General features: G+C 38.2%; 1 protein-coding gene across 1 annotated transcript; it reads left to right on the top strand.

Moving 5' to 3' along the window:
• The first annotated feature begins 4224 nt into the window (after positions 1-4224).
• FABP7 (fatty acid binding protein 7) lies at positions 4225-8747 on the top strand. Its single transcript, XM_031667614.1, is given in 7 exon segments — positions 4225-4297; positions 4713-4772; positions 4775-4863; positions 4865-4900; positions 5521-5600; positions 5602-5620; positions 8392-8747. Coding segments are annotated over 7 exon segments (408 nt in total). The 3' UTR covers positions 8443-8747.
• The last annotated feature ends 2862 nt before the right edge of the window (positions 8748-11609 follow it).

Below are 11609 nucleotides of genomic sequence, written 5' to 3'. Positions count from 1 at the left end.
ACATATAAGACCTGAAACTATGAAACTACTACCAGAAAACATTGGTAAAATACTTTCAGGACATTGGTTTGATAGATTTTTAGTAAGACTCAATGCACAGGTAACCATAGCAAAAATTGACAAATAGGACTATATCAAGTTGGAAAGCTCTTGTACAACACAAAACAAACACTAAACAAAGCGAAGAGAAAACCTACAGAATGGAAGAAAATATTTGGAAACTGTCCATCCACAAGGGAAGATATAAGGGGATTCAAAAATGATTGAATAGCAAAAATAAAATAAAATAAAAATCAAATTATCTGATTTGAAAACTAAAAAGATCTTGAATAGATATTTCTCAAAAAGAGATAAAAAATGGACCACAGACATATGAAAATACTCAACATCACTAATTATTAGGGAAAATACAAATCAAAACCACAATGAGATATCACCTCATCCCAGTTAAAAAAGGCTATTATCAAAAGACAATAAGAATGTTGGATAAAGGGGCAATGCTTATACACTATTGTTGGGAATGTAGGATCAGCCACTATGGAAAACAATATGGAGGTTCCTCAAAAACTAAACTAGAACTAACACATGATCCAATAATCCCACCGCGTGCTATATCCAAAACAAAGAAAAATCAGTATATCAAAGAGAGATATCTTGTAAGCTTCATGTTTATTACAGCACTAGCTACACAGCCAAGATTTGGAATCAACTGTGCATCAATGGATGAATGGATAAAGAAAATGTGGCATATATACACAATGAAATATTATTCAGCCACAAAAAAAGAAGGAAAGCTATTACTTCATTACAACATGGATGGAGCTGGAGATACTGCAAACCAAGCCATGCAGAGAAAGAGAAATATCACATGTTTTAACTTATATGTGGAGCTAAAAAAATTAATCTCTAAGGAAGGTAGGAATAGGAATGATTAAGCTACAAGAGGCTGGGAAGTAGTAGTCAGGAACATGGGATGAAGAGGAATGGTTAATGGGTACAAAACACCGTTAGGTGGAATTAATAAGTTCCATTCTTGATACCACACAACAGGTTTACTATAGCTATCAATAGTTTATATATAGCATTTTTCAAAATAGTCAGAAAAGAATATTTAGAATGTTCCCAACAAAAAGAAATGATGAATGAGGTGATAAATACTCGCCATTACTCAGATTCAATCATTATTACTCATGTATGCTTGGATCCAAATATCATAGGTACCCTTATGGCAACATGCACAACTATTATGTATCTATAAATGATTAATTAAAATAATCAATTGGCTTTTTCTAAAATTTCTATTACAGATATTCAGATGGCAACATGCATTCTTTCTCGCCTATTACAAGATTAATATGCAACCAAAAAACCTGCCTCTCAAAATTGTGGGCTTTGTTTTTGATAAAGTTTAAAGGAATCAGAATTGCAGGAATATATGCTCTACTAATAAATATGTCACCATCTCATATTCTTTTTTATCTAGAAAGTGGAAGAAATAAATGGGTATGCACAACATTTCAGCACTCATCAGGATCTATAAAGGTTTAAGATAAAGATGTATAATACTTGGTTCCTGCTCTCACAATTTTATGTTCTTAGAATACAAAAGGAAATGATATATTATATTTTAGAACAATACTTACACATTCTACCACTTTAAACGTGGTTTTATTAGATGAAACACATATAGCAATAAATTGTAACAAAAACAACCCAGTTTGAGAATCTTTACCAGAGATAGCTTGCATAGATGAAACAGTCATCTGAATTTTAGCTGTAAACTGAAAAATAAAATCCTAAGCACTCCCACATGGAGCAGACTTTGGCCAACAGAAACCCTCCCCACCAAAAAACCTTAAAACCTGAATTCCTGGCCACAAGGAAGGGAAGTCAGATATACTTCTGACTTTTGGAATATAGAACAACTGACAGGATTCATGTTAAAATAGAGATTTATGAAAAACTGGACAAACAGGACTCCCTTTGTGGCAATAAGACACCAAACCATAAATAAGATCTAAGGTAATGCAGCAAGAATTAGGCCATTAATCTTGCTACATCGCATCCTTATGTTAATTTAAACGTTTCTTTATGTCCAGCCTGGGCAACATGGCAAGATTCCTTTGACTTCTACTAAAATACAAAATGGAAATGGGCATGGTGGGTACATATCTGTTAGTCCCAACTATTCAAGAGGGCTGAATGGGAGGATTGCTTGAGGTGTGGGAGGATGCTGTTTTGTATTCATGCTGCTGCACTCCAGCCTGGGTGACAGAGCAAGACCCTGTCTCAATAAATAAATAAATAAGAAAATAAAATAAATAAATAAATAAATAAAATAAACATTTTTATGTGGACTCCAAGTTTTAGACAGAGCCTTACTCCTTTAACCAAAGTGCAAATTAAAGATCTGAACTCATCCATAATCTATAAGCCCCCAGCTTCAAGATATCCCAGCTTTTGAGCTGAACTAATGTATGCCTTCCAATGTATTGATTTATATTTTTGACTGCACTTCCACAAGCCTAAAATGTAAAAACCAAACTATAATCTGACTGCCTTGGGACCACTTTCTCAAGACTTCTCTGGTTTGTGTTTTCCCAGACCTCAGTTGCTCACATTGGTTCAGAGTAAACCTCTGTAAAATGTTTTACAGAGGATTTGGTTTTTCTGGTAACAAAGCAAAAATTAGGCCTTGACATCAAGTTTGATTTAGTGGTAAAAGTATTAGAAATGATTCAGAGGTCTCTGGCTTTGGCCTGCAGTTAGGTGCATGGTAATTTATCAGTCACAAATAAAGTGAAAATTGGAAGGAACAGCAGTTGTGAAGGAAGACTACAGTTTTTATTAAACAAGCACCCTTGAGACACCAAAGAAGGCATGTGAAGCCAGTTAGGGTAGGAGGCCTTCGAGCCTTGGCTGTTGGATCTGGTGTGGATTGGGTAGAAATGTGCTGGGCTGCAGTTTGGTGGGGAGAGAAGGGAGGGAATGCCAAGTGGGATTCTCCTGCTCTGTCCCCAGGAGGCAGATGGCTGCTTTCATTGCTAGTCGCACCAGTAAGGCAGGAAGGAATCTTTGGGTGAAGGGAGTTTCAGAGACTTCCTTCAAATACTCTACTTAGAACCCTCAAGGTATTTGCCATTCTTGGGAGCCCCGAGTCAGGGCAAATTGAAACAATATTCTTCTGATTCTACTGCTCCTTCCAGTTCCTGCCCTTCCCCATCATTAACTCCAACAAATGTACAATGTACTGGGTGTATTTATGTAGATGTGGCCTCAGAAATCAAATGTCCTAGAATGCAGGTAATTTAAAGTCTTACCAAATAATCTTCTGTCAGTTTTCACATGATTCTATAATCTGTTATTCAGGTGGGGAAGAGCATTCTTTTCTTTATTTTATACCTCATTAGTAAGTCCCCTAACCATACTCTTCCTTAGATCCTTTTCCAACTCAGTCTTGTTCTCACATTTTTTAGAAAGGACAGCAGGATCTTTAAATTCTCTCGGTTTGTGTTGGAAAGGATCCAAATAGTGTGCTTCCTCAGAAAATCAGAGTAGCCTTCAAGCGGTATATGTAGGAAGGCATTTACACCTCCTCCCCCTCCTCTTTTTCAGTTTGGCATACTCTAGCCTGCATTTTGCTCTCCCTGTAACGATGAGAAAACAACACACACTATTCACTCTCCTTTGTCTGCAAAGTCTGGCATTTCAGTGGTTTTCTTTAAGGGGTCCTCATTTGTGACCAGCTTTGCCATTAGCCGAATCAATCTGAATGCCCCATTGTGCATCTTCTTTCTTTCCTTGCAGTCTGAGATTGCCTTTGCCAAGTTTTTTTCTCACTGAACTTGAAGACCTTCTCTCATTTTCCCGTTCCTGCCTCCAGCCCATTGAATCCCTGCAGAGCTTTCTCAGGCATAAGGGCTGTAGTGTGATGATTGGGAGGAACTCGACCTACTCACAGCTAACCAAGTGGCCTAGGCCAATCACAAAGAGGATTGGGCTTGCTCGAACGCTCCTTCCCTTCTCCTCCTCTGTGACAGCCTCTTGGAGAGAGAGGGACACTGGAGGGTGTGTTTAATTTAAATCATTGGATTTTTGCCCACCCTCTTTCCAAATAAGAAGGCAGGAGCTGCTTGCTGATGTGTGAGGTCTTCCTGAGGCTGCAGTGGCAATTAGACCAGAAGATCACAAGCTCCTGTCTCTAAAAAGGGGAGAGGGGCAAGGATGGTGGAGCTTTCTGTGCTACCTGGAAAGCTGGCCGACAGTGGGAACTTTGATGAGTACATGAAACAGGTAGGTAACAATAAGAACGGCTGTTCTCTTCTTATCGTGCTGCTTTAGATACTTGCAGATTCCATTTTCCTCATCAGGTCAGCAAGGCAAAGACGAATCCGCGTTGTCCTGATGATCAGTTGCTAGGCTATGCATTTTCCACTGAATGGATTTTAATGTGGCACTTGTTTGCCTTCTTACCCAGAGACCCAAAACACAGGCATCTGCTATTCTGTGGAGAAAGTGAAGCTTCTCTCTGACTTTTTGGTTTTCTTCTGCATGCACTTATAATCACAGTAGTGTTTTTACATGATTAATGGCTAATCATGTTCTAATGAACACTTTAGAACCTGGATTCCATAATCAGAAAGCAGATTCTTGCCTTTGTGAGTTATTTTGAAAGTTGCTGCAGACTGTACTGTTCCCTTGCTGTGTTTTAGGCGTGGGCTTTGCCACTAGGCAGGTGGGAAATGTGACCAAACCAACAGTAATTATCAGTCAGGAGGAGACAAAGTGGTCATCAGGACTCTCCAGCACACATTCAAGAACACGGAGATTAGTTTCCACCTGGGAGAAGAGTTTGATGAAGTACACTGCAGATGATAGAAACTGTAAAGATTGAGAAACTGCTTCTTCTCCAGAGTGGGGATGGGAGGGGGAATAAAAATTTCCAGCCATGCTTTTTTTTTAAGATGTTGTTGGAAAGTGTAGAATATTTTCAATATTTCAATCCAAGGAGAAATACACCAAAGTTAGTTTAGTGTGCATGGTATATATTTTTGAACAATGGGTACTTGCTATAGCATGTAAATCTCAATTGTTTTGTCTCTTACCATATACTGTTCACATTTTATATCAAGCTTGTATTTCAGAAACATTTAATAAAGTTTGTTTGAAAGAGAGAGTGCATTTTGTTTACTTCCCAAGGTTGCCTCCAAGATTGACTAAATGGGCGAGTTTGCCTCATTCTAAGGCTTTAAGAGGACGACTAGCTACAAAGCACTAGTTTAGGATTTTTGTTTTTAATATATTAAATTTTTGTATTTAGATGTGTATTTTTAATCCAAATTATGAATTATTCAAATTTACATAATAATCTAGAAGTAATAGAGATAACAATAGGATAATTAATTGATCATGATTTATTCAAAGATTACACAATTCTTTCAAAATCACATCATTTGTCTTCCGTATCAGAAATCTGAATTGTATTTATTGCTGTGTTTTGCATTTCATTGTTGGTCTCAGTCTGTTGTTAGCCTGGATGGAGACAAGCTTGTTCATGTACAGAAATGGGATGGCAAAGAAACAAATTTTGTAAGAGAAGTAGGATGGCAAAATGGTTATGGTAAGTAATGACAATTCTCCATTCTTCCTTGTTTTTTACTCCTCTCCCACACCTCTCACCTCCTTCCCTGCTTCCTTCCTCCCCTTCCATTCTTCCTCCTTCCTTCCTTCTTTAATAATACATCACTGGCAAGGTTCTTTAATTATATATAAAACAGAAACAAAAAGATCTAGCTAATTGTCTTCTTCAGCTCAACATTTTTGATTGCAAGAAAAAGAGAACATTTCATGTGTGATTAAAAAATAAAAGTTGCCATTGGTTGCCTAAAACTGTGTCAAAAAAGATTTTTTGTGGGATAACTATGGATGTCTCTCAAATAAATTTAAATATAAAAGCCATAATCACTGAAGCTATATAAAGATAATTGCTATTATAAGAGAATCTCAGACAGATGACTTTATAGCTCCTGTAATAAGAGAGATCTTTGGCTTATATTTTAATTTATAAAGTTACAAAAGTTCAGTGCAGATAATTTAGAGATATAACAGAAAAGTATAAAAAGTTAAAATCCCCTCTAATTTCTCATCAGAGATAACCTTTTTTTTTTTTTTTTTTTTTTTTGAGATGAAGTCTTGCTCTGTCACCCAGACTGGAGTGTAGGGTGCAATCTCGGCTCACTGCAACCTCCATTCATGAGCTCCAGCGATTCAACAACTTCAGTCTCGAGTAGCTGGGACTACAAGTGCAAGCCACCAGCAGGCTATTTTTAAAATATTTTTATAGAGGCGGGGTTTGTCATGTTGCCCAATGTGGTCTACAACTCTTGAGCTCAAGTGATGCTCCTGCTTCCTGCCTGGGGCCTCCCAAAGTGCTGGAATTACAGGCTGCGCCCAAGACTCCTGACTCCCGTGAGAGAACCATTTGTTGCTTCTTTTCCAGTTTTTTCTTGAATGCATAATATGCCTTTTAAACACATCTATTTAATACTAGGTGGCCATTAAAATATTTTTCAATCACCCTCTTCTTACTTACTAGGAATTATCTGTAAAAGAGGATGTATTAGGTGTCCTAAGGCTGCCACAACAAAGTACCACAAACTTGGTGACTTAAAACAACAAAGTTCCCAGCACTTTGGGAGGCCCGAGGCTGGCCGGATCAAGGTCAGGAGACCGAGGGACCATCCTAGCTAACAAGGTGGCCCGTCTCTATAAAAGTACAAAAATTAGGCCCGGTGGCCGTGAGCCTGTAGTCAACTACTCGGGGAGGCTGAGGCAGGAGAATAAGCGTGAAGCCCGAGGCCGGAGCTTGCAGTGAGCGAGGTCAGCGCCCTGCACTTTCCCAGCCTGAAATGACTAAAGCGAGACTCTGTCTCAAAAAAAAAAAAAAGTGGGCTCTCAGTTCTGAAGTCTAGATCCCTGAAATCAAGGTGACCCTAGGGCCACTGTCCTTCTGCGGGCCCCCTCCCTTGCTTCTTCCTACTTCCTGGGTGGCTCCTGGCAATCCTTGAGGTTGTTGGGCTTACAGTTGTATCACTCTGATCCATTTCTGACTCCATCTTTACAAAACTTTTTCCCTATATGTTGTTGTCCTAAATTGATCAAACATAAAATAATTAACAAATAATTTCTCTAATGAGGGAGTAGTATCACAAACGAGAAGAAATATTATGCCTTGACCAAGCCCTCCTCAGACACTTTTTGTGTGACCTGCAATGGTATATTGATGATACTGACATAGGTGGTTAGGCTCATTCAATTTTAGAGGAGGGTGTAAGAATGCTTTACACGGTCCTTGTAAGATGACAGCAGAGAAAGTTTTGTTGTTTAAGACTGGGGACTCATGTTTCCTTCTCCATTTGACTACTGCAATGAGCACTGTTCTACACTGAGATATTCATGTTTCTGTGGAGATGGAGGTGGGGAGCAGAGGGACAGTTTTCCTTTCATGTTAAAGGATATTTGCTCACATTCTTTGGCAACAATCGACAAAAGAAAGGACTCATTTCTAAAAGATTCGCTCTGAAGTTCTCCTTTATGCTTTTACCTCCATTTTTTTTCTTGAACACAGAAAAGTAGATAGCTCAACCGTGGCATGCATGACTATGATCAGGCAAGATTGAGTTCAAAAAGGAAGATTAAAGCAATAGACTACAAGGATACACTATACTCCTGAACACCCCATCAATACATGAAAACAATGAGCACTAAACCCCCCTAAGTTCTGTAAAGTGGCTTTATAGCAACTCTTCAAGTTAGATTTGACATTAGAGTAATGGAGCTGATGTTCCACATCCTATCCAGCTACCTACCTGGGTTCACATAGGCTAAGCCATGACAACCAAAGCAAGAAGAACATTTGTACCTTTACATTTTCCTCTTGAGTTTGGAACAAGTCATTCCAAATACCATCAGCTCAAATGATTGGATTTTCTAATGACTGTTCAAAATTTATCTAGGTTATGAATTGAAAACTGTTATGCAAACCTATTATACAACTCATTCACTTTTAAAGCAGAAAGCTGAGAAAAGAATATAGACACTCCATTTCCCACACTTAATCTGCTCAATTACCCTGATAATTTAAGGCTAAAGAAATTCTTTTGACCTGAATCTAAATTGCTAATCTCAGTTTTTGCTTCATTCTCATTTCAGAGACATAAACTATATATCAATATAGCATCTCTTTTCAAGATGTAAAATGCTTATGCAGCATTTAATGTTTGTAAATGTCATTCTTTCGCATGATACTTAGATTACATATATGATGATCTTTAAAATTCAGTGACTGATGTTCCTGTATAAAAAGATTTGATTATCTTTTGAACCTTGCAGACCCTTACTTTTGGTGATGTGGTTGCTGTTCGCCACTATGAGAAGGCATAAAAAAGTTCCTGGTCTGGGCTTGGAAGAGCTCTTCAGTTTTTCTCTTTCCTCAAGTCTCCGTGCTATCCTATTACAGCACGGCTGATCATTAATTAGAAGGTTATCCTTGGTGTGGAAGTGCAAAATCATGATTTAAAAGCTTGTTACTCCAAGCAACTAGCCCAATTTTAATCTGAAAATTTATCATGTTTTATAATTTGAATTAAAGTTTTGTCCCTCCCCTTTTTTTTTATAAACAACTGAATATATTTTATAATTTCTTTTGGAATGTAAATCAAATTTGAATAAAAATCTTACATGTGAAATTTTGTTGTTGTTTTTAATATCATTAATCTGGCTAAGAACTCTATATTAAGACAATTTTAAGTAAAATAGTCACTCTTACAGCATAAAGTAAGGCTGAAAAAGGTAGCACTTTGTTTAAAATATTAATTTAAAAAATAAACAAAAGCCTTAGAAAATACGAAAATGCCACAGTTTTGGTTGAACCTTCCATGAAGAATCTGTGATAGTTAAATTCATTTGGCCAGGACCCAGAGATGCCTTGTACAGTGGGTTGGGCTATGGAAGTGGTGTCTTTTTTCTTTTCTTTTCTTTTTTTGAGATGAAGTTTCACTCTTGTCGCCCAGGCTGGAGTGCAGTAGCGCCATCTCGGCTCACTGCAACCTCTGCCTCCTGAGTTCAAGCAATTCTCCTGCCTCAGCCTCCTGAGTAGCTGGGATTACAGGTGCTTGCCAGCACATATGACCAATTTTTGTATATTTAGTAGAGACGGGGTTTCACCATGTTGACCGGGCTGGTCTTGAACTTCTGACCTCAGGTGATCCACCCGCCTTGGCCTCCCCAAGTGCTGGGATTACGGGCATGAGCCACTGCGCCCGGCGGAAGTGGTGTCTTTAGAAGAAACAGTTTGAAGAAACAAAATGATGTATATCAAAATGTCTTATTAAAAGGTAAATATAATAAAAATATCATGTAATCAAAATTTCTTATTGAAAGGCAATAGAGAAAGGGAGTGAATTTTATCCTGGATTATAAAAAATGTTTCTCCAGACAACCAAACTGAGTTGGATAAAGTCAGTGAGAGTGCAAATGCAGTGTTGTGCATAAAGACACTGAAAATTTCAGGGTTGGGGGAGTAGGGCAGGATGAAGAAAGGGAAGGTGATTGAGTTGACCAAACCAAATTAAATACCTGTTTGTATCTGGCTAGGGTCTGAATTTGTGAAATACAAACAAACAAATATTATTACATATTTCATCATTTACGAAATACTTTTTATACATTTTCTCAACTGTACAATGTTTAGCAAGAAGGCAGGTATTATTTATTTTTACTTTACCAATAAGGAAATTGAAGGTTAGATTTGCATGTCCAAGTTCTCATGACTAGTAAATAATATTGAGAGCTGCAAATCTTGCAATATTTCCCTCTTTTTCCTCTCCAAAATTAATATTTCAGCTAACTTTTCTTCTGAAACAAAAACACAAGATTTTATTCTCCCTGATCATTCCTTTTCTTTGTTAGCCTCTTGGGAGGCTAAGGAGGTAAATTTATTTCAGCACTTATATGTAATACTGTATTTATTTTTAATCAGCCCAGTGTTTTCAGCAAGTTTTTATAAATTAATTCAAAGTTCAATTAACTAGCCGGGCATGGCGGCTCACACTTGTAATCCTAGCACCAGCACTTTGGGAGGCCGAGGAAGGTGGATCACGTGAGGCCAGGAGTTCAAGACCAGCCTGGCCAATATGGCGAAACCCTGTCTCTACTAAAAATATAAAGATTAGCCAGGTGTGATGGTGCATTTCTGTAATCCCAGCTACTCACGAGGCTGAGTTACAAGAATTGCTTGGGCTGGGTGGTGGAGGTTGCAGTGAGCCAAGACTGTGTCACTGCACTATGGCCTGGGTGACAGAGAAAGACTCTGTCTCAAAAGAAAAAAAAAAAAGTTCAATTAGCTTACAGCTATAAGTATGAGAAAATTTTCTTTTTTTTTTTTTGCCTAAGAGATGGGGTCTTGCTTAGTTGCCCAATCTAGTCTCAAACTTCTGGGCTCAAGCAATCCTCCTACTTCAGCCTCCTGAATAGCTAGGACTACTGGCACACACTAGTGCACTCAGTTTACCTGCCTTTAAAAGCATGAAACAGAACATGAACAGGGTGTTGGCTCCAACTGTTCCGACAGCCACCGACTCTGCTTCTGGTGGAGGGGCTGCTTAACTTGGGATTTCAGCCTACGCTCTACCAGAAGCTCAGATTCTGGCCTCTCTATTATTAAAGATACAAAGCCAAAGACAGAGATTTATCTTTAGTTCATTATAATGAAGCCAAATAACACTGGCACCAGTTTCCATAACAGCTGTCTCACAGAGTGAGGAATGAAAAGGTTTTTGGGTGGCCTAAATGGGAAACAAAGATGCAATGGTCTGAAAGATCAAGGGTTGCAGTGGTAGAACAAATGCATTTTAAGGGGGAATATAATTAACATGTTTGCTTCCTAAATTTTTCTGGGTAGTCGCAAATCATTTTTCTTCAAACCAAATTCTATTTCACACTGTCAATCTGTCAATGCACTAACTTTTCTGGTTTGCCGTCTTTGTTTTGTTCCTTAACATAGTTAAGAAACATAATTAAAGGAAAGGAAAAACGACCAAGACCAAAGGCAATTTGACCAACAGGCCCTGGAAGAACATTTCTGAAATGATACAAAGGTCTCAGTCTCAATGATACAAACTAAACTAAGCTAAGGCTGTTTTGTGAAGCTTCTGCCCTTCTTTCATGTGATTTCCCTCACCCAGATACACACACTCAAAATGACATGTATGTACACCTGGAACATGGAGACCTACAAATATATGCCCATGGTTGAGATATACCTGTAGAGATGTTGGGACACTGTAGTTTTTTGCTTCTTAGTGAGTATTAAGAAAAAAAAAAAAAAAGAAAGAAAGTGGAGTGAGTAAAAAGAAGGATGGTGTTTCTACTCACTAATTTTAATATACTGTACTTTTTAGGATTGCAAGTATTTCTTAAGTTTCAGGCCGGGCGCGGTGGCTCAAGCCTGTAATCCCAGCACTTTGGGAGGCCGAGACGGGCGGATCACAAGGTCAGGAGATCGAGACCATCCTGGCGAACCCGGTGAAACCCCGTCTCTACTAAAAAAT

The sequence above is a fragment of the Papio anubis genome, chromosome 6 (assembly GCF_008728515.1).
Source record: "Papio anubis isolate 15944 chromosome 6, Panubis1.0, whole genome shotgun sequence".
In the NCBI taxonomy this organism is placed as follows: Eukaryota; Metazoa; Chordata; class Mammalia; order Primates; family Cercopithecidae; genus Papio; species Papio anubis.
This window is presented reverse-complemented; position numbering and strand designations above follow the sequence as displayed.